General features: G+C 37.2%; 1 protein-coding gene across 1 annotated transcript in view; it reads right to left on the reverse strand.

The window, feature by feature from the left end:
- LOC306876133 (diacylglycerol kinase beta-like) overlaps window positions 1–25,279 on the reverse strand; it is a 106,556-nt gene that overhangs the window by 37,466 nt on the left and 43,811 nt on the right. Inside the window, exons 16-19 of the mRNA XM_079427088.1 lie at window positions 24,685–24,759; window positions 20,399–20,484; window positions 18,134–18,223; window positions 11,412–11,572 (exon numbers count right to left, since the gene is read on the reverse strand). Coding sequence (XP_079283214.1) covers window positions 11,412–11,572; window positions 18,134–18,223; window positions 20,399–20,484; window positions 24,685–24,759 — 412 coding nt within the window. The remainder of the gene's footprint in view (window positions 1–11,411; window positions 11,573–18,133; window positions 18,224–20,398; window positions 20,485–24,684; window positions 24,760–25,279) is intronic.

A 25,279-nucleotide genomic window follows, 5' to 3' on the forward strand; every position in this document is an offset into this window, starting at 1 on the left:
ATGGTAAATCAACTGCCTCAACAAGTACAAAAAAAAAAAGGTATCCCTCAATGCTCATCGAGTATTCACAAGTATTAATTTATTCATTTTTATGTTAGCATTAAAATAATCCAGGGCCATGACGTCAATTTATATCAACGATCTTATTCATTTTATTAATTCCAAGGATAAATGTTTTCAATATTTTATGGCAAATAAATAAAAAATAATTTAAAAGGTATATAAGATCATATTATTTTGGAACGTCATCACCATACATTATCTGCACTTGCTGTGGTTCAAAACTAAACTGAAAATTAATACTATAATTATACAAATGCTATAAAAATATAATGTGGTTATCATCAACTAAAACTACAAAAACGTATTAAAAAATATCTGTATCTGTATTCAAATAAAATTAAATATAGATATTAAAAATATATAGAAAAATAATTCAATACAAATTTTAAATGTTACCCGACTGAAGTAAGTTTAAACTAAATTACTAAAACTTAAATAAAACCAAAAACCATTATTCAAAATATAAAAAAACATTTATTTACTAATAGTTAAACTAAAATTAAGAATCAACTGAAAACATAAAAAATTATAAATATTTATAAAATATAAAACATTATAAAAATGGTTAAATAATATTAAAATAACACTAAAATATAATAAATATACCAGAGCAGATTTATCAAGTTAGTGTAATGGAAGCATAATAAAGTCTGATTACTTAGAGAAATAGTTATTGACTCTTTGACGAGGTATTTTCAGCCATTATTTGGATGGGACAGTTAATGGACAGGAAGTGAAGTGGGGGGTGGGGGGGGGGGGGGGGGGGGCGAGCGAGGGGGGCAGGCTTGGTAAAGGTTCATGAGACTTGAACTTGGGATGCCTGAAGTATAACAGTGCTAAGTAAGCACACGAGGCTATCGGCACCGACTAACAAGCCACATAGTTTGAGGTAACATTCGGTAGCACAAAATAGTTCAGGACAAGTTATGAATCAAACATCATTACTAGCATTTTGTTCAAATCGTTAACCCTTGCCTTAGCAACCACTGATTATTAAAAGCTCTGCCATAATAGAAAAAAAAATGTAGTTCTAAACACTTTGCTAAGTAAAATGGCCACATCATCTACTTCAAGACCATTATCCTGTCAACTTGAATGATATGAAGTTCTGCCTATGAGGACCTAATAGCAGCTGAGAGCATGAGTGATCCAACAGTGGGTTAAAAGCACCAGAGGTTGTTTGCTCTTGCAGCTCCAACTCAGAGCGGAATCCACCCTCAGTCAAGCAGCCTTGATTAAAATCAAAGCAACAGTGCGCAAACAGAAGAACTAATTGATGAATCAGGTCTGCAACCGTAACTGATTATTTCTATATTTACACATGCACATGTAAAAGACAGAAGAGCTCAAACCCACCACATCCTTCACTAGGCCCGAGCCTGAATACGTTCACACACACGTAACACCTGTCTCAGAGTTTCGCTGTGTAATATAACGATGGATCTCGGCACTTTGCAATGCTCAGCGTGTCACAGACTCAGACAGGGAGGAAGTGTGCGACTGTGAGATTCTCAGGGTCTGATAGCTGATCAAGCCACGAGCGGACGATGCTACGTTAGCACCTGCGCTGGCTTCCTGCCCGTGCTTGCAGGTGCTGTAGCGCTCACATGGGAGAGGGTACAGGAAGTGTGGGGGGTTGGGGAGGCTGCATGGACTTTCATCCCTCACATATCCAAACCAATGCTATAATACTGATATTTAAAAATGTTCTATCACCTGCTGAGGTCTATGCACGTCTGGTATTACTCAAGTCAGTTAAGATATCACAGAATTGATGATGTCTACATGACATTTCTCGATGTTCAAAAAGCCTTCGCAGGTGTTCCACAAACTGGCATGTGTGGCATTGGAAGAGAACAGAACGCACTGTACCTCAATCACTGCCATGACACAGAACGGGCACTGCACGACGCCATGCTTTAAAGAGTAACACTAATGCACACCAGGAAGTTGTCCTCAAAAAGTACTGCTGCTGTTCAATGGTGCTTTTATTTCCTTTTGTGGTCTGAGGCATTAGGACAACAAATAAACATTAAATGGATAGTTCACCCTGACTCACCTTCATGTTGTTTCAAACCTGTATGACTTACTTTATTCTGTGGAACAGTCTCACTCACACACACACACACACCTCTCTTACGCTGTCTAAAATCACTGTTTAGTATGTTTTTAAGCCTTTTGGTTTACAGGGACACATGAAGGATTCTCATAAACCATGTTTACGTTATAGTACCTATCTCATTATACACATGTGTGTCCTCATAAATAATATAACAAAACACACACACAAACAAAACAAAAAAATTCTGTTTTTGTCCATACAGTGAAAGTCAGTGGGGTCCAAAACATTGATGTTTATTGTATGAATCAGTGTTTTTAACTAGCTATTAAAAATATTGTGTTAATTTAAATAAAGCTGTAATAAAATAAAATATAAATGTTAGATTAAAAACTTAAACTTAGATTTCCTAAATGAAAATGAGAAATGTTTCCTTGTCAACTAAATGAAATAAAATAGGTTAAAGTAAAATTACTAAAACTAATACTGGAATATAAAACATGACAAAAGCACATAAAATTACTAAAATTTAAAATAGATAAAGCTATGTTTCATAGAAGATAAAAAGTCATACATGTTTGGAATAACACAAGGGAGTGAATGATTATTTTTATTTAATTTTTAATTAGAGGTTCAAGCACGAAGTGCTGAAACCCTGTTTTAATTGCAAGGATTTGTACTTATTTATTTTATCAAATCTTTTTAAGATCCAAAAACTGATAAATGAATTTCTTATTAAGGTCCATACACTGGTTCATTTTTTTTAAGGTTACATAGTCCACAGCTGTAATATCCCTGTATAAATGGCATCATCATATTCTGAATAAACTCAGACATGAACATACTTTTCCTACTATTCTCTTCTGGAAATGCTAGACACGCTTGTTCTAGCAGTGCATTTTAATTTTAATGCATTAATTCTCATTCATGTTCAAACAACAGCGTACAAGAGTCATCAGGCTCTTAAATGTTAGGCCACAATGTTTCATTAAAAAAAATAAATAAATAAATAAACATTTCCCTCAATAGCTTGACATTTCAAACTTACATGCATCTAATAATCTAATATCAGACAGAATAACCTTAGTTTAGGCACGCATAGATATAAATTAATGTCAAAACAGCTCTCATAGAAAAAGTTCTTGTTCAGTTTCACAGTTTCCCATCTTTGTATATTTTCAAAAGGTTTAGCTGCACAGGCACAAAATTCCTCTGGGGTGTTATGTTATGATTCATCCCAAAACTGTGCGCTATGGGAGAACAGGGACACCATGTCCTCCACCAAGACATATCCTGTCCCTATGGAATGAAACTGCGGGCTTAATTGTTCTTGGCATTCCCCCTTGCACTATCTGAACGGGCTAAAGGTTGTACATCATCTCAGAGTTTGTATCACATACAGTTAGATGGCTTCTGCACACCAGCGGGCAAAGTTCAACAATTAATTCGGTCCAAAAACAAATATTGTCCTCCTGGGACGGTATCTATGGATAGGGTGAAGAAGTGAAGGGTATTAAGTGAGGTGATATTCAGGTCACCGTGATTGGTGTGTCCACACCGGGTTATTGCAGCACTGTACTGAGTCAGTGCCCATCTGTGCTCCTGTCAGCACGGCCGCGAGCAGGTGCACATGGGACTTATGGTGAGACTGGGAATGTGTTTTTGTTAAAGTCCACATAAGAGTGGGAGTGAATCATGTGAATATTGTACAAATGCATCTCTAGAGCGCATGTGTGAGGTGAATGGAGAGGTGGGTCCTGTTTTCCTTCTATCTTTAAGACTGGCCAGGTGTCACTCAGCACGGCCATTCATTATGGTGGTAACCTGGTCCGAGTCTGGCAGCCAAACACTTCCTGTCACTGATACTTCCCCTGACCTTCAGTCCGTGCCAGTATTATACCCCTCCAAACACACACACATGCAACATGCACAAACACACACACAGACTGACAGGCTCTAAAATAAGCACTCTTATCGCATAGATAAGGTTGAAAGATTGAATAAATCAAACGGTTGTTTGTTTAACTACCTATTCAACCGGCATGAGCACAGCCAACAATATGACAGAATAGACCCCTTTCACATTTCTGAAGTTCTCAGAGGCAGAAGTTTGACAACATTTCTACAGTTTTTCACACCATAAATCTAATAAGTGAGTGTTTGCAATACAACGGCTGAGTGAATGATAGCACATTTGACTTTTCTGACCAACTGGGGCAATTTGTTGCATTTATCATTCAACATTTACCTAACTAAACTTCTATAGTGGCGAACAAAACTATAAATTATATACTTTTTGTGCTCCCATTTGCCCCAATAGCAAAAGGAAAAATCCAAAATAGCATTAAGCATTTCTAAAAATATATTATGTTGGTCAGAAGAGAGAAAGATGTCAATTTTGCTGTCACTCCCTCAGTCAGTGTATTACTAGATTTTACAGGGTTAATAACTGTGGAAATGCATCATTACAGTCTGTGAAAGGGTCCATTGAAACACGAAGGAAATATTCTCAAATGTAATCTTAATTAGCAGAGAGACTATTTTAAAATGAGTGGGACAGCGTGTCTTCAAAACGAAGCATAATAGCTCATACTGCTGTCCCAGGGCAGAACTGAATGTGTCACTGGAGATGAAGGTGTGCATGATACCACACCAGTGAGAACATGATGGCAGCGGGGCAGTTCTCCAAACACCATCACCACAGGGAGGGTGAGAGGCTCACACAGATAAGTTGTTGATGTTAAGAGAGGTGGTTCGATTTCATCTCCCAGGCCTGGAGATGTACATGGAGAGACGTCTTAAACGATTGCTGATGAGGTGTGTTTGCTGTCCTTAATTCCTCCAGAGGATTCTTTCCAGGGTCAAATAGCAGGATTGCAATGCCATGCTAAGATGTCTCAGAAATCAGATTTTCATGGATGTGAAGCACTGCCCTCCACTATCAACTGGTACTGTTTGGGGTGAAGGGTCATATAAAGAATTCTACCATACCTGGAGAAAGTGTTTTCATTCAGGTCAATGCAAACAGCACCATTGCAATCAATAATGCATTTATTTGGTAGATCATTTTGATTAATTTAATTTGCTCTCTAGAATCAAACCCCATGGCCTTGTTAGCATCAAGCTCTACTAGGTGAGCTACAGAATAGGAGGTCTGTGTGGGATATTTTTTAGTCCCACTTCTGCAAGACTGTGTCCTGTTCCTGCCCAGAGAAACCTAGAGGAAGCTGTCTATGCAGATTTTTAGTTCCAGTCCACTTTGGATCACAAGTCTCAGACACACATAATCAAAAAACACACAATAGATGAATTTGCACAATAGACGAATAACGTGAATAACATTCTGTATCTTAAAAACATAAAAATAAATTTAAGCAATTTCTATTTAATTTTTAGATATTTGTATAAAATATAATTACGTCTAACGTGATTTTTTTTCTCCTGCTTTCCTTACACATCAGTATCGTCCCTCCTGCATCCACACTCAGAAATTCAGTTTGTGTATGGGTATCTCTCAAAGTTGATGCTTGAAAAACCACATAAAGCAAACCTGACGTAATCCATACAACCCAAGCTGATCAATTCTAAAGCAAAACTGTATGTGTTAGAAAAATACTAATATTTAAATTTTAAACCATAAACAATTGCTTCCAGGAAACTGTCAAATACAGGTTCAAGAGTTCACACTTGAGATAAACGCCAACACACAGTAGTGTCGTCACAACACCAAAATTTTTACTTCGATATGATACCGGACTAAAAATATCTCAATACTCCTACTGAACCGATACTGTAACAAAAACATAAAACAACAGGAACAGTAATAAAAAAAATAGATGAACCTCATGGAAATGATCATTACTCATTATTTTATCTTTAACTTACAACAAGCTCTCTCTTGACCAATGTGTTTATATCATGATAGTCATTTTTTATAATTTTATCTTTATTAATAATAACAAAGATTTACGTAACAAACAAAAGGATAAATACAATAAACAACATAAAAATGCATAATTGAAAAAGTGTTTTAGGTACAGCACGACTATTTAACAGTTGCATAAGACGTAATAAAGCAAAAAGGCCCAAGCAGCAGTGGTTTACAGTGAACTTATAACAGCTAAGTGGCATTGTTAGGCACGACGCGGAGTGGCTTCATGGGGCTTATTGCTTTTATAAAATGGTTATTCCATATACGTAGCAAAGTTTCACAAAATAAAACAAAGCAAATAAAATGTAATGATATTAATAAAAACATTATTATTCCGCCAAACAATGTAATTCCTCAGAAACGGTTGGGGTTGCAACAAAATGGTTGCCGAGCAACACACAGACGCAGAAACAAAGGGTGTGCGTTTTGATTGACAGGGTCCCTACGCAGTGTTCACTGCTCCCTACTCCCTAAGCACGGGATATCCATGGAAGTGGATTTCGCTGAAAATAATCGCTCATTTGGAACACGCTGCAACGTCATCAAAGAAAGTCAATGGCAGGGTCACAAAGATTACGATATAACATGAATAAATATTGTGATTTATTTTACTTTCAAATTTAAACATATAAAATACATACAATTATGTATCTAATAAATAGTCAAAATATATATGTTTAGACTGTTACAGATTGTAGTGGTTTCATGTCGTGCGCTTTCTTTCCCACACGCAGCCTCATTAACTCTCCTGAGGTAAATAAAGTAAAATAAACATTGACAGAGCCTCAGCCGTTTCTCGCCGGCTTTACTTAGTTTCACCTATTTATACAATACAATATGCAAATATAACTCATCGCCTTAACCATTCATAAATGCTATAGTTTGTATAATAATAAAATTTATTGCAATGCCTCTATTGCAGAGTCTTTAAAAAACTCTTTCAACGGCTCAGCTCCATTGTTAGTTCTAACGGATGACGCGGTGCGCAATGACAGTTGGGTGATGTTCCCTCTCCACTTCCTGTGAAGAGATGTATCGATGTTCCCTTATTCCCTATGCCATTTGCAGTGCCCTTCGAACTGAACATGTTCATTCCCTTCGGATTGGAATCTCACTTAAGATGGCAGAATACCCTGCGAAGTCCACTTTGCAGTCCACTTACGGTTGAATGGAACACACCTAAAGAGGTTTATGTTTGTAGAGTAATTTACAACAGCTTCCAACGTGACTCAACCAATCAGAATCAAGGACCAGAACTATCCGTTTTATAAAACAGACATTGAATAAAGTAATCAAAATGTAAAAGTAAAGCACTGCATAGTCTTAATTTTATGAATTAAACATTCATACACTGATACTTGTTAAAGTTACTAAATTTAGTCAAGATTTTTTCTTTATCTTTTGTTTGTATTTTTTGTATTTTGTTGTATTTATTGTTTGATTAACATTATATACAACGACAGCAGCCGGAATATTAGCCTGCTGTCACATTAAGAGCTGGACGGATCCAATTTATTGATACACATTGTTTCTTTCTCAACTGTTTACGTTCAGTTCAGTCATAACACTGACATAATTGTGTGCATACTCGCCCGCTAAAGCGGAATAAGTAGTGAAAGAGATCAGATTTTGCGATCGCTTATGCTGTCAGGGGCCCCGTATTGTTTTAAAATGGCGTTTTAGAATGAAAACAATCCCCTTTTACACTGGCGTTTCCGCTGCGTTTACACTACACAATTGAAAACTCAAGTCACATGACCATTAATACAGGTACAACCATAGATTTGTATAGGTAGATCCCTATTATTTAGATAGCGGACGCGTCTGCGTGCTTGGAGCGGTCGAATGGGGGAATCTACCTATACATATCTATGGGTACAATAATGAGCATGATGTTATTGTTTACACGGTCGTCAATGATATGCAGTGTGAATGTGGGCAACCATGCCATCGTTTTCAAAAGTCTCCGTTTTGGTCTGTTTACACTGAAACGCAACCCCAGAGTTTTCAAACTAAAACGGGGTCTGCAGCGTTTTCAAGTGCCTCCGTTTTTGACCTCGAAAACGCTGGAGTAGTGTAAAAGATAGGCGTAACTGTAGCAAAAGTTATATGTTTTAAAACGAAAACGCACTAGTGTAAACGGGGCCTGAGAGAGGCGGCTTTCAGTGCATCCGCATCGGTTGTGTGAGTACCATTTTTAAAGACAGGGTATCGCAATACCTTTTTAGTACCGGTATATCATGCAGCACAACTATGAAGCATGACAATGTCACGTACAGGGATGCGAAAGCACAGAGGATTGTCACTTCTCACAAATGCGTTTCACAATGCACTTAAATCTTGTCCATTATGTGTGATTTTTGAAACGTCAACTTTCAGGGTTCCATCCATTATCCGTTAGCACTATATGGACTCAAACAGACATGTTTCCAAAAATCTGTTTGTGTTCCACAGAAGAAAGAAAGTCATATAGATCTGGAACAGCACCAGGATGAGGGAATGCTTCATTTTTAGTTGGACTATCCTATATTTAATGTACTGTATAATATCTAACCTATAATATTTCTTTCCACATGGATATTAGTTAGCTAAAGAGAAAATGAGCTCTCTGAAATGTCACAAATGATGAAATACATAACCCTGGTGATAGCGGCCTGAAAACCACAAACGCCATGGCAACCTCTATGGATAGTGACTGGAAAATGTTGAAGGCTGAAACAGCATTACTAATGATTACATCAGTGCATGAGTCATGGCACTGCTTTACTCAGGTGTCAGTGGCACCCAATGCGGAGCCATCTGTCCTGTCCTCCTGGACTCGCAGCACCCTGTCCCTGTGCTCCAGTGCCATGCCACACTGCACCATACACCACAGCATCGTGATTTTAGACACCAAAGGCCCCCTACAATATTGTCTGCATCCTCAGAACAGTCCATCATACTGAAATCCAATCAACTGCAACCATCAAAGCATGCATTATTAGGTACTGCACTGCTATCATTCATTCATGAATAGTCAGTTATGATATGACAGAGTTTCATATCTGAAATAGTTTAAAGCAGAAGCCACTAGCACCACCAAACGTAATTACAACAATAAATACAGCAATGTCTGGATGTTTACACTTTTTATGGATATTAAAGGAATAGTACAATCCAAAAATTAACTGTCATAATTTACTCAAACTCTATTTTTTTCATCTGCAGAACACAAAAGATGATATTTTGAATAATGTTCAAACTACATTGGATTCCATTGACTTTTACTGTATGGGCACATTTCTCGAAAGGTTTGGAACAACATAAGAGTGAATAAATGATGACAGAATGTTCATTTTTGAGTGAATAAACCAACAACTGTCTTTCTTTTAGTTGTCTCAGTATTTTTAAAATCCAAAAATGAGACTCTACAGCTTAAAAGAAAATATCCAACTCACCAGACAGTTTTTAATATATTGCTGTCTTGTGAGAAGTAGCATTAGTGCCAAGCCATGCAAGGACCCACATGGCACAGTCAGTCCACCCCCATCACAAGACTCAGGGTTCACAGTATAGGCCATTGTCCATTCACAGTCAGCACTCCTTCACGTTACCCAGCCTCTTCAAACCGCCACACTGTATCATCAGATAGGCTGACACAAGCTGACAAGAACAAACATCTGCGTCTTCACAGTGTTTCTGTATTTGAATTGACACAAATGGTAACTCTTTAGTATAGGGACAAATTCTCACTATAAACTAGTTGCTTATTAGCATGCCAATTATGCACATATTGTTCATTAGTACTTATAAAGCGCATATTCTTCATGACCATATTCTACATCCCTAATCCTACCCAATACCTAAACTTAACAAGTACCTTACTAACTATTAATAAGCAGCAAATTAGGAGTTTATTGAGGTAAAAATGGTAGCTAATGGTTTGTTAATAGCAAGAATTTGGACCTTAAAATAAAGTGTTATTTTAAATTCTAATAATATTTTATAATACTACAGGTTTTACTGTATTTTTGATCAAATAAATAGTAAGCATAAGAGACTTCTTTCAAAAACATTCAGGTGCATGAGTTATAAGGTACTGAGGTCTGTTAATAATTATATATGCATTATATATCCTATAGAGCTAGAATTCTAGATTTATTATTTGCACAATCAATTTCTCAAGGCTTCTACAACAACTCTTATGTGGTCCGTGTCATTGGCTGATGAACACAGAGACAGCGGGACACTAAGCCGAGTTGCATAACAGCCCTGAAGTGGCGCATTCCTCCATGCTACCTTGCGTAAAGCTTGTATGTGCCTCCTGCCACTCTTCACACCCATTTCAACCAGGTCAGGTGGCCCGTTTCAGGTCGCGTCACTATTTCTGGCCATTCTAAATGTGGCCTGACAACTTGGCACATTTCAGCGAGATAAAACAGCAGTCATCCAACACACCTGGGATTCGGATGATTATAATAGAATATTGGACATTTTTCAGAAATGAAAGCAGACTTACTATTTATAGTGACGGGTTCTAAAAACAGGACAGAAATTAATCATTAGCTAAACAAGGGGAGGACGACAGGCTCACGGAGTCTCACCTAGCCCCTGTGTGGGCAGACTGTGCCAGCGAAAGAACATAAATTTAGCCCAATCTGTAAATAACCTCATTGGCATTCACTCCTGCATCTTTACATTTAGTTTTCCTCTCATTTTATTCGGAATCTTTTCAGCAACTTCAACGTCAGTAACTTCAGTAATAGAAAGTGACCATCTATCCATCTGGCAAAAACCACTATAAAAAACAAAACAAAAAAAACAAAAAAAAAAACTTATGTTATATAATCTGCCTCAAGTTGGTATATAAAAAGAAGCAGAAAAGATTATGTAACTACTCTGTGAAAGGAAGATTTTTTGTCAAAAAAACATATTGGCTCGACATTTAACTGCTCTGATAATAAGTGCTTGATTATAGCAACAACATGGGATATAACATTTGAACAGAAGAGGGTTGCTAAGCAACTGTGTGTGAGAAGGACAATTCTGTGCAATAATACACCGAGTCACAGGCATGAAACAGTTTCAGACGCAGTAAATCACATCAGCAAAGTTTGAACATGTTGTTGTTCCCCTGACAATTATAATTAATTCTAATGCTACAAGAGAAAACAACGTTTAATTAATCTCAAATTACTTTTAGCAGTTTAGCCTCAGGCTTTGCTAAAAGTACACTCTCATCGAGGGGAGTAAGAGATTTCGTCTGATGAATGAGTGTGGATAAAAGGAGGACGTATAATATAATGCCACTTTCAGGAGTTCTGATATCGAGTCTCTCTGAGCTGTAAGCATTCGTATAAGTGTGTAGTATGTTCTCACCACTCCAATGGAGAAGTAGTTGTTCACTATGCTGTATGGCACAGGGTCGCCCTTCTCCTCCTTATCGTCAGGGACAATGTCGATATTCCAGCGGTCAACCAGCACTTCGGTGCTGTGCTCCATATCCCTGAGGAACTTGACCAGACTACCTCCTTCATAGCCTGTCAATCACAACACAGACACTGCATGAACTACATAACAAAGACATGAACTGATGTTGTTGTTGTTGCAGCCACACATATGAAGAAAAGCACAAAAGCTTCTATTTATCTATGAACAAGCGTGTGCAAGTGTCCACACACAGAAAAGAATAAAACAAGCACAATTCAACATTTGTTCTACTTGTGACAGTGAAAGACACGCATTCTCAAACGCAAGGTTAACATGACTTAATTAAAACTTCAGCACAGCAAGATCAATTGATTAAACTTGCCTAGGTAACACAATGCTGTGACAGTATAAAGCAGCCTTTTTTTGACAAATGACAAGTTTGTTCATTTCCAATGGAGAGTACTACAGAAGTTCTGACTATATATGTATACCAAATTTTCAGAAATTTGAGCTTCAGGTGTGATAAAACAAGACCGTATGCAACCACTAAACTGGATGTGATGTATTCTAATCAAAACTATAAGCTTTAAATACTGTTTCTGTAAAATGGGCAGAAAATGTATGAAAATCATTCATTCATTTTATATTGGTGAATAAGAGTAGGGTAATAGCTGCTTGAGGACCACAACATTCTTTTTTTTGTATGCATACACTAAAATTAAAACGTTTTGGTCAGTAAGATTTTAAATGCTTTTTAAAGAGGTTTCTTATGCTCATCAAGGCTGTATCTATTTGGTCAAAAGTTCAGAAAAAAACTATTATTTTGTGAAATATTGCAATTTAAAAAAACGTTTTCTATTTTAATAGACTTTAAAATATACTTTACTCCAGTCACACGACACATGATCCTTCAGAAATAATTCTAATGTTCTGATTTATAATCAATGTTGGAAACAGTTGTGCTGCTTAATATGGATAAAAAGTGATAAGACTTGTAAAAAGACTTGTTAGAAAACATTGTTATATTGCTAAATAAATCCTGTTCTTTTTTTACTTTTTATTCATCCAAGAATCAAATAAAAAAAGTATCACAGGTTCTGAAATATTATTGCAATTTAAAATACATTTTTCTATTTTAATATAGTTTACAATTTAATTAATTCCTGTGAAGCAAAGTGTCACATGATCCTTTAGAAATCATTCTAATATGCAGATTTTTAATCAATGTTGGAAACATTTGTACTGCTTTTTAATTTTTTTATACTGTATTTTTTGGGACCTGTTATTTTTTAAAAATAAAAAGTTCAAAAGAACAGTGTTTAGTCAAAATAGAGATTTTGTGTTACAATATAAACTATTCAAAAGTTTGGGGTCAGAATTAGTTTTCTTTCTTTTTTAAAGATACTTTAAAAAAAGTTTAAAGAAAGTTAAATACATTTTATTCAGCAAGGATGTGTTAAATGGATAAAATTGATAGTAAAGACTTCTATTGTTAGAAAATATTTATATTTTGAATAAATGCTGTTCTTTTAAACTTTTTATTAATCAAAGAATCAAAGAAAAAAGTAACCGGTTCCAAAAAAATATGAAACAGCACAACAGTTTCAACGCTGATAATAAATCATCATATTAGAAAGATTTCTGAAGGATCATGGGACACTGAAGACTGGAGAAATGATGTTGAAAATACAGCTTTGATCTCAGGAATAAATACTATTTTATAGTATAGGTATTAAAATAGGAAACCAATATTAGAAATTGCAATAATATTTCACTATATCACTGTTTTTTCTGTATTTTTTAAATGAATACAGTCTTGATGAGCAAGAGACTCAAAGTCAAAGACTCAAAAACAAGATCATTTATCAGGTTTATAATATAGCCCTAACATAATATATTATCAAAACAAACTATTTAAACTGATAGAATAGAATAGAATAGAATACAAACTGAAGCAAAACTTAAGCTGAGATCTGCAAGTTAAATATTAAAAAAAAAAAGTGAACATATGAATTCTTCTATAGCTGTCTAAACATCATGAAGTACAGTTTGTACAATACTCTTGTGTGTGACTGTACATGTTTCAGAGTTTTGTTACCGTTCTTTGCCCATCCTCCGCTATTTCCAGCACTTAAATCAAGCCACTCTTATTTAATACATGAGGACGTTTTATTACACATGTCTTTGCGTTGTCTCTCGTGTTGAGCGCACCGCAACTATTGAAGTATTCAGTTTCTACAGCGACTCATTTGGTGCATATCGTTCTCTTTCTATGAAACCGGTTCTAACTCTGTCGTGACATCAGCTCTATAGCGGTTTGCCTGAGCATTGCTATTCTTTCTCTTTCACTGGCGGCATTCAATCAAATGGCTTCCCAACTAATTTTTGTGTGCGTGAGGCACATTATTTCTTCTGCGCGGCCGCGGTGGAAGAAGAGTGCGGTCGTGCGCGCTCAGCTTAGAGGGAACACTGCGTGGGAGCCCTGTATTTAAAGCTATGGTCTACGATTTCAAAGATTGTTCATTATTAATAACCTCGTTTAGATGCTGGTTATGGTTCTACAGTACAATCCTAATAATATGAAGAGAAAAAAGAATGAAAAAAATCCATTCACTCTATTGGGTGTACACCCGCAGAGAAATTGACCAATGTAAGCTGTCCGGCCGGACAGCTTACATTGGTTAACTGCTCTCATCCAATCCCCTGCTCCACTCGCGTCTCCACCCACCGCACCCCACCCCGCCCCCTCCTGCGACATGAAATTTCGCGCGAAAGTAGGCAGCATCAACTCAGCAATGGAGAAAAACCAACAAACAGACAGCAGCAAGCGGCCCCTGCTCGCCCCAACAGTCAAGGTTGGAAGAAAGAGAAAGTCAATTGAGGAAAGAGCAGAGATTAAAAAAAAATGTGAAGAACGCCGGACTCAAAGCCGAATCAATATAGGGTCCACCATTGCCCGTTGGAGGAAGCTTCAGAGAAACCTTGGACTTAAAACCGACGCTGACATGGCTGACTTTTTGTTGAGCAGGTAAGCATTCATTTATACTTTTATGGTGTGGTGTATTACATAAATAGTGACGTTGTTCAGGTCGTTTCCCGGTGGGAGGGATCAGGTAGCACAGAGGGGAGGGGTGTGCGTGTGGAGGGGCGGGATGAGTTTTTTTTTAAAATTCTGGCTTTCTCGACTGATTTTCAACATCGTAGACTACAGCTTTAAGGTAGCCCGTCGGGCAGGGCAGTGATACATTTTGGTAGCCCGACTGGAAAACACAATAGCCGTCGGACGTCGGGCTAGCGATTTTGCGAGCCCTGATATATATGTGTTTTTTTGCATGTTTGTCACACTTTAATGTTTCAGATCATCAAACAAATTTAAATATTCATCAAAGATAACACAAGTAAACACAACAAGCAGTTTTTAAATGAAGGGTTTTTTTTATGAAGGGAAAACAAAATCCAAACCCACATGGCCCTGTGAAACCCACATGGTTTTTATGTGAAAAAGTGTTTGCCCCCTCCCGTTAAAACATAACTGTGGTTTATCACACCTGAGTTCAGTTTCTCTAGCCACACCCAGGCCTGATTACTGCCTGTTCGAAATCAAGAAATCACTTAAATAGGACCTGCCTGACAAAGTGAAGTAGACCAAAAGATCCTCAAAAGCTACACATCATGTTGAGATCCAAAGAAATTCAGGAACAAATGAGAAAGAAAGTAATTGAGATCTATCAGTCTGTAAAAAGGTTATAAAGCCATTTCTAAAGATTTGGGACTCCAGCGAACCACAGTGAGAGCCATTATCCACAAATGGCGAAAACATGGAACAGTGATGAACCTTCCCAGGAGTGGCCGGCCGACCAAAATTACCCCAAGAGCTCAGCGACGACTCATCCAAGAGGTCACAAAAGACCCCACAACAACATCTAAAGAACTGCAGGCCTCACTTGCCTCAGTTAAGGTCAGTGTTCATGACTCCACCATAAGAAAGAAACTGGGCAAAAATGGCCTGCATGGCAGAGTTCCAAGACGAAAACCGCTGCTGAGCAAAAAGAACATGAAGGCTCGTCTCAGTTTTGCCAGAAAACATCTTCATGATCCCCAAGACTTTTGGGAAAATACTCTGTGGACTGACGAGACAAAAGTTTAACTTTTTGGAAGTTGTGTGTCCCATTACATCTGGCATAAAAGTAACAGCATTTCAGAAAAAGAACATCATACCAACAGTAAAATATGGTGGTGGTAGTGTGATGGTCTGGGGCTGTTTTGCTGCTTCAGGACCTGGAAGACTTGCTGTGATAAATGGAACCATGAATTCAGCTGTCTACCAAAAAATCCTGAAGGACAAAACAGCCATCTGTTCGTGACCTCAAGCTGAAGCGAACTTGGGTTCTGCAGCAGAACAATGATCCAAAACACACCAGCAAATCCACCTCTGAATGGCTGAAGAAAAACAAAATGAAGACTTTGGAGTGGCCTAGTAAAAGGCCTGACCTGAATCCTATTGAGATGCTGTGGCATGACCTTAAAAAGGCGGTTCATGCTCTCAAACCCTCCAATGTGGCTGAATTACAACAATTCTGCCAAGATGAGTGGGCCAAAATGCCTCCACAGCGCTGTAACAGACTCTTTGCAAGTTATTGCAAATGCTTGATTGCAGTTGTTGCTGCTAAGGGTGGCCCAACCAGTTATTAGGTTTAGGGGGCAAGCACTTTTTCAAACAGGGCCATATGGGTTTGGATTTTGTTTTCCCTTCATAATAAAAAAACTTCATTCAAAAACTGCATGTTGTGTTTACTTCTGTTATTTTTGATTAATATTTAAATTACTATGATCTGAAACATTAAAGTGTGACAAACATGCAAAAAAATAAAAAATCAGGAAGGGGGCCAACACTTTTTCACACCACTGTATATACACATACATACATACATACATACAGAAATAAAGGAAACCAATATTAAATTGCAATAATATTTCACAATATTACTGTTTTTTTTCTATATTTTTGATCAAATAAATACAGCCTTGATGAGCATAAGAGACTCCATTAAAAACATTCAAAATTTTACTGACCTTAAACTTTTAACAGCAATGTACATTAAAAAAAGATCAATTCAAATTATCTACTGCATTACATCAAGGGGATGAACACCATGACCTGAGGGGATTTTGTCAATGCCTGGCAACCTATCAAAATGACATGAAGGGATCCTTAGAAAGGTTCTCTGAGGTGATCGAACTGCAATTTCTGAGTCTACAGAGTCTACTTGATACGTTGCCATCATAAGAAGCGAAATCTCTTAACGATGGCCGTCATGCTGTGAGTCAGGGGGGATACTGGCTCCTGCCTGGCAACCCAAGGAGCGAAATATCACATGTGTGATGACACCCAGGTGCTCACTCTGCCTTTCTGAACCAGACACGCAGACGCATCTAGTCGAACGTTACATGAACGGACGCTCACATGGCATCTCTGCACTGACTACAGGTGCTACACGTGTTTCAAAGTCAATCAACTCACATGGAGAGAAAAAAACAGCCTACCTTCCAAATGAAATTAAGAATACATTTATGCAAAACCTTACCCTTTTGCACAAACCACACACATGCTCACACAGGAAACACTAATACGAGGCTAATTAATTCAGCAGCCTGTACGAGGCCATCCACACCTGTCTTACAAGCAGATGCAGACTCATTGATGCATATCATTCCATCATAACTACTGAATAAACCCACATATCTAATCAAGAACAAGCATATGTAAATCACACAGGAATGAAACAGTGCAGGTCTCTTGTGGGCAAATGATTGGCAAGTCTATATATACTCAAAGAATAGTTTATCTCTTGTTAAAAATGACTGAATTCATTTTTAAACCACCTCTTAACAGTGTTGTTATTAACAAACTACTGAAAATAATTGTTGGTAATATAGCTAAAATAAAATGAAATATACATAATTATGTAAATACAGCTGAAAAACTTCAGCTTATCTTAAATTTGAAAAGTTGCCTTGGTGTCTAACTAAGATAAACAAGTTTAATGGGATAGTTCACCCAAAAATGAAAACTGTCACCATTTACTCAATCTCAAGTTCCTAACCTGCAAGAGTTTCTTTACTGTGCTGAACACTAACAAAGTAATGCTAGTTGCTGGTATAGAAGTCAATGGCTACCAGCAACTGTTTGGTCAAACTGGTCCAGTACATTATTCAAGAGCTCTCCTTTTGTGCTGAGGACAAATTATGAGAGAATTTTTCTTTTTTGGGTGAACTATCCCTTTAAGGTTTTTGCTTAATTGGTTTAACTGGGCAAGTGTTGTCACGGTCATCTGTGTGATGACGATTACAGAATCAAATTCCTGAATTCAAGTGTGGTCTCAACAAATCCTGCTCTTTCATTCATGTGACTGGTGCATTCAGCTAACTATGATCAAGTTTGGTTATTACAGTCTGACCTTCTGTTGGGGGGTGTGAGAGGAAATGTTTAAAAGAAAGCAGTCTCAAGATCCTTTTGAAGGGTTTATATGGGATTGCGTTCAGATTCAAAGAATTCAAAGCCTAATCTCAACTCGAGTGGTTCTGTGTAGGAAAGCCCTTTAAGTTTCATTTCAAAGGCCTTTAGTAATTCCCTCCAACTGCTGGTGGACAGTCTCTTATTTATTCCTCACCTCCACCCCAGCGCAGACAGCGAGCGAGGTCATTCCCGGTACCCAGCGGCAGGATTGCAACAGGTGGATGCAGAGCAAAATTGGCCTTATCTGTTGAGAAACAAAGAGAGCTGTTAAAGCTGCTGTGTGTCATTTTCATGTTAAAACACTCTCTATTATTCCAGTTTAATGTGCAGAGTTCCTTGAAAAGTGTAAACAATGGGTCTTTGTGGTACTCAAAACATTGCACAGCGGCCTGATATTTTATTTGGTGCCATTCAGGGCTAAAAAAGGATGTCAGCAGTGCTGTAGGGGGGTCATTCCCCTTTTAATAATAATAATAATAATAATAATAATAATTTGTGAATTTTTTTTTTTTTAATTATGCGTTATACCATTATACCTCAAAAAGCTAAATTTGTTTCAAAATATTTTCAACCCACATTAAAATGTATTACTGGAAGTAAAAATAAATGTAAAGCACATTTAACTTGGACATAAATTATGATTATATTCAATGAATTTGCAAAAGTTTGAGGTTGAGGATTATTGGATGTTTTTGAAAGAAATCTCTTATGCTCATCAAGGCTGCTTTTATTTAATTAAAAATATAACAATACTGTGAAATGTCATTACAATTTCTATTTTCATATATTATAAAACATCATTTATTCCTTTAATGGCAAGGCTAAATTTTCAGCAGCCATTCCTCCAGCATTTATTGGAAACTGATATATATATTTTTTAATTACTTTTGATCAAAAGATGAGTCATTTTGAGAGGGAGGGAAGGTTAACATTTTTGATTAAAGATTAAAATGGCACATGAATTTTAAAAAAATAATGAAGTGCACGGATAAATTATTTATAATAAACACTACAGTACTCCATTAAAAAAATACGAATTTTCAATTTTGATTTCATGTCGACTTTAAAAAGTTAGTCGTCTAATTTGTTTCTTTAAGTCCGGTCATAACTTTTTAAAGTCTGATTACCTCTTGGCCAACTAATAGTTGGTCAAACTAGTTCTTAAGGCACAGTCTTAACATGGTTATGTTTATGCAACTGGCCCCTGATCTTACTTCATCTTTTAAAGGCACTGAAATTAGTCATACAGCATTGGCTAGTGCTTCATGCATTAATGTGTATCATTCCTCACAAGAATTCACAATAAATTTGTTTGTTTCTCTTGTTCAGAGAGAAACAGCAGTGTGTGCTATCTGCTGAAGGGAAGCAACATGATGAACTGCAGCTTTCTGTCCTCACGCTGATGGTCCCTGTGTGGCTCATTGCTATGTGCACAGGGACTGCGGGGACGTTGTTTTCGGTGATGGTCCGTATGGCGTGATGTACTGTCTAACCGCAGGGGCTCTCTGAGTAACCGTCAGCAGCAGACATTTTCTAATAGCAGTCAAACTCGTGTGGGTGAACAACAAGCAAGGACTGATCGCAGAGCGGCTCTCATTCAAAAGCTGCTCCTAAATCATCACTTTAGGGCTGTTAGGAGGACAAATTCCCACATACATCCCTGTCCTCCTCAATTTGCCAGGCTAAAGAGTCTCTAAAGGGATAAAGAGCACATCGCTTCTGGTCTAAGTTCAGGTTTCAGTACCATCAGCCAATTGCAATTTCAAGCCAAAGGTTTGGAGACCAAACTGATTCTAAATCAGCACTTAACAGTGATATGTACCACCGCCCACACAGGTTCCTCTCCAGCGCTCGTTCATTAACATCAATACAGCTGTCAGGAGGGGGAAAGACAGGCCATTATATCTCCACTGTTACCCTGCATTCACTCATATGAAAGAGGTCACAGATGAGTCAATGCGCTTCCTAGAAACAATGATTTGTGAACAATCTTTCTGACGGTTAAACGCCATGATTATATGTGCCTTAAATAAGAGCCAGCCTCGAGTCAAGTACCGCATGGAAGGATGTCCTAATGTTTGTCGATGAATTGGTTGACATGTTTTATTGATCTCCTGGGAGAAATGCAGATGCAAAATAGCAGGAAATATACAGTGCAATCAAAATAGACGGTCAGTATAAGACCTGTATCTCAAATGAAGGAGTTTTCTTTGGTCACATCATTAAAAACTAATCTTGAAAGATGAAAGTGATATTTAGCAAACCAGAAATTGTTTTATTTTCTGTACAGAGCATGCGAGTTTGTGATACTTATGCATGTACCAGATAAACTTCTACATTAGGCTGATGGTCTATTAAGTCCATGTAACAATGTTAATTATTATAGCTCTGGAAAGCACTGATGCTGATCTGTACTCACCAATGCAGTCCAAAATCCACCCCACTGATCCATCGCCTCCACAGGCCAGCACGCGGAAATTGGGCACGTCTCGAAAAAAGTTGAGCCTGGGAGACATAAAAACAATGAGATGGTGCCTTTCATGTATTTGCATGAAAGCTTTCCTTGGTCCTATAATTAAAGTGATCCTGTGGAGTGACAACACTGCAGCAAAGCAAACCTACCCAACAATCTTACAGCATTCACACTATTCCCCAGTGGCAATGCACAATTTACTACTCAGTGCTGCATGTTTGATCTGGATGTTTCAGAAGATTTGTGTTGTTTTTATTCAGTGTCATGGGAGAACAACTCTGGAAGTCAAACCCACTGAGCCACCAAAACAGCTAAACTGAAGCCGTTTTGGCACTTTTTTCTATACTTTTGATTGTTAAAGTTTGTGGCCCAAAACTTTGTTCACTTTTTATTTGTTTATGAACTGGCCTTGTGCTGTGAGACAAGCACTCAACGAATAAAACTTGTTGTCTCAGCAAAGACAAAAAAATATATATATATATTTATATATATTTCAAATGGGAGTTACAGCAGAAACAGCTAGCTGCCAAACATACATATACGGACAGAGGATAGGAAGGCTTCTTCAGCAGGACAGAGGCTGAAGATGATATCACTCTCTGCTGGTCAGGAGCATGTACTGCAGCACATGGGTGACTGGGGGAACATATCCTGCGTATACAGACACATGTGGGATTTGATATAGCACTGAGCATCACACGTAAGCAAAGCAGTCACACAAGTGTGTGAAAAATTTATAATGTGTAACTTCTTTTGGCTCTGACACTGCAGCATGTTTTATGTATGCAGGACAAGAGCAAAAGCAGAGAGTAAGTGTGCCACTACCTTTACCATGAAAACACTGTCAATTCAAGCAGTTCTCAGTTTTTCATACCTTCTCAGGTTTATTGCTGTAGTGCTATGAAAATCCTCAAACTATGTCAACAACAACAACAACAACATCCTTGACATGGATGTCCACTGAAATTCAATAGCTGAGTAACACAAGTGGAACATGGCTGTGTGGTTCTGGGCAGGCTTGAGCTGGAATTGTGTTTCAGTCTGACTAAATGAGCTCTGTTCCAGATCAATTTGTAATGTACCAGTGCCAGTCTGTTTGAAATGGCAACGTAGACTGCTGTTGTAGAGATTCGGTTTGCGTAACCAATTCCTTCTCCAATGACATGGGCAACGGAACATACTTAAGCAATCTCTGTGTTTTTCCATAAAAAGCTGTGAGAGCGGCCTCTTCTGCGCAGACACTTAGCAAAATAGCACTCTTATATACTTTCATCTCTCCATCTTTTGATCTCCACTAAGACCCCTGAGTGTCAATCATCAGTTCGGCAATTTTAAAATGAAATGACCAAGAGATTGAAAAGAAAGAAAGATCAGATAATAATATAACCTAATTAAAGTGGTTTGTTCTCAGATGATTCATCTGCAGTATTAATAGAGTAGCTGTACTGATGATACACAGCATTATATTTACATTTATTCATTTAGCAGATGCTCAGATCCAGAGTGACACAAATCAATTGATTCTATAATCATTTCCTCACCTTCATGTAGATTCAAACCTATGAGTTTCTTCTGTGGAACACATACAATCCATACAATCGAAGTCAATAATCACCAAAACTTTTTGATTACCAACATTCTTCAAAATATCTTCCTTTGTGTTCAAGAAAGGGAATAAAGTTTGAGAGGTTTAGAATGACATGACAGTGAGTAAATGATGACATACAGTCAGGTCCATAAATATTGGGACATCGACACAATTCTAACATTTTTGGCTCTATACACCACCACAATGGATTTCAAATGAAACTAACAAGATGTGCTTTAACTGCAGACTGTCAGCTTTAAATTGAGGGTATTTACATCCAAATCAGGTGAACGGTGTAGGAATTACAACAGTTTGCATATGTGCCTCCCACTTGTTAAGGGACCAAAAGTAATGGGACAATTGGCTTCTCAGCTGTTCCATGGCCAGGTGTGTGTTATTCCCTCATTATCCCAATTACAATGAGCAGATAAAAGGTCATTTCAAGTGTGCTATTCATTTCAAGTGTATCTGTAGTTTTTTATTTTAAATGTAATTTATTTTGTAATGGCAAAGCTGAATTTTCAGCAGCCAGATTTGCTGCTTCTCTTTTTTTAATGATTCTTTTACAAACTGAATGTTCAAAAGAACCGCATTTATTTAAACAGAAATATTTTGTAAAATTATAAATGTCTTTACTGTCACTTTTGACTAATTTCATGTGTCCGAAACCACATTTCTTAATAATAATAATAAAAAAAATCTTACTGACCTTTAACATTTGAACATTAGTGTATTTAATTAGTGGCTTTCCCCCCTAATATAAATATAATGTTTTGACTGAATTTTGGTTGATTTTTCTCTCAGAATAATTCTCTGTATTAATGAAGAGCTGCTACCACAAGCAATGGCACAGTTATTAACAGGACACATTTAAAGCATAACATGCTTATAAATTAGCTAAGTGCTTAAGGAAGAACATTTAATATATGTCCAAATTGTTCTCCATGAGTGAAATCAGCAATGTCACACAATCTCTCTCTCTCTGAGTGGTCTCTTCAGGATTAGCAGCGCTCCAGTCGTGACTACAGAACATTGTGTGGTGGGAGGGGGATCTGGGACGGAAGGTTAGTCTGCTTTCCCGCAAAACGACCATTGCTTAGCTTTTGTTCTGTACTTCTCTCTCCTTTTCTCTGAATGAGAATCACTGTTGCACAACCGCAGGATGCTGAACAGAATGTACTCATGCGTTTTGAGTGGGTTTGTAGAATGTGTAACTGCATAATAGTACACTAAAGTGGAAGTGAGAGCTCATAGCAAATAAAAAACACAGATAAAATCTCTCCAATATCTAAAGAGTTAGATAAATGGGTAACAAATTGAGTCTTCTGCTTCTCAAATGTTTCTCTTGAGATAAAAAGCCCAGAAAAGATCTTAATGTCTCAAACTGAGCTCAGATTTGCCAACTTTAATATGAACGCAAAATTCATGATGGAAAAAAACCCTTAAATCAGCCTACAGTAAACTGGTTTATGGTGGTCTTTCGGTCAAGCCATGCTAGTTTTAGCAGCATGACCAGCTAGTGGCAGCCTAAAGCTAGTCAAAACCTCTCTAAACCAGCTAACAGACCAATCTGACCATGCTGGGAGAACAATTTAGACTTACAAACCACCTTAGACTGGTTTAAGATGTTAAGATGATTTCTCATCAAGTTCTTCCGGGGTCAAATGATCTAATCTGTGCCATCCTAAATATATTGCTCTATATCAATGTTGTTATAATATTAACTAAAGCTATTTATGTCCACTGCATGGACAAACCACTGCAAGAAATGTTTTGTTAGTCAAAATAAAATTAAATATAAAAAGTTTATGAAAAGCATAAATGAAAAATAGGACTATAGCCTTGACAACTGAAATGAGTTTAAATTCAAAAACACTAAAAAGGAAAATAAAAAGATTAAAGCTAAATATAAATAAAAACCTAAAAATAATATGATTATAAAAAGTTAGTCATTTTAAAGTATAAATAGTGTAATAGTATAAAATAATACTAACATTTTAATAATGCATTTTAATAATAATAATAATAATACTAAACTGTTCTTCTTAACATATTGCCTAAAATGGTCTTATATGCATTTATTTCAATAAAAAAAACACTTTAATTCAAACCTATGGTACTTGAAACATAATCAGTATAGAGTATATGCCAATTTGGCGCTCATAAAATAATATGTAAATGTCAGATTTCACTGCCATGTTACTGTTGAAACTGATTTGGATGACCTTGAGTTGGTCTATTGTTCAAGACATGTGGGGTTGTATGGCTGAAGAGGCTTTAGTAAAATGTAGTCGCTTAAAGAGGAAGCCTCGTTGTGACCGACAGGCTCAGAAAAACATTCAGTGCTTGAATGAATACATTTACTCAGCAGGGGGCTGCTTGAGTCATAGTAAATGTCTTGTAGGTCTCTCAAAGTCAGCTCCACTTTGCGAGTGGTTCCTCTCTCAGACTAGTTGATTGCAGGTTGGCTCACTTCATTGCAGGTTTGTAGAAGCAAAAAATATAAGAGAGAGAGGGAGCCATGCCAGAACAACACAACAGTGAGAATGTCAAACTGTTTTTGAGCAATTCCCAATCATGACTCAAAAAATGTTTTATGCGCACATCTCCCTTGAAATTTGATGGTGGCTTTTAGTTGTCTTACCCCACCATGGGTCCTCCTCTATCCAAACTGTACACCTGTCTGGGGTTAAGCAAGTACTGGAATTTCCGCAGCACCCTGATGAAGACAGATAAGAACAGAAAAGCATTAAAAAGACACACATAGAGGAGTGACATTTTTAAACGTAATTACTGTGAATCTCACATGAAGATAAAAGGCTTAAAGGGGTAATTCAACCAAAAATAACAATTCAGCCATCATTTACCAACCCTCTTGTCATTCCAAGCCCAAATGACTTTCAAAATGAACACAAAGGCTTCATTTCTGAATAATATCCTGGTCAATCTGTACAATATTATGTACGGATAAAATATAAATATCATATGTTATTATGGATAGAATATCTTGACATGCATCCTATCTCTTCTTGGTACCTTCATGAGAGATCACGAGAGAAGTGCGATGCTAAATTCATAAACAAATCATTATTTTATGTCAGATCTTTTCAATGAATGACTGATGCGGATCACACAAAAGTTCTAAATGATCTGCTCATGAAGTAGACTGATCCATTTCTACACTGGGATCATAAAATATACCTGGATATAAGTGTACATAGAAAAAAATTAACTCAGTG

Source organism: Barbus barbus (genome assembly GCF_936440315.1).
Source record: "Barbus barbus genome assembly, chromosome: 10".
Classification (NCBI taxonomy): Eukaryota; Metazoa; Chordata; class Actinopteri; order Cypriniformes; family Cyprinidae; genus Barbus; species Barbus barbus.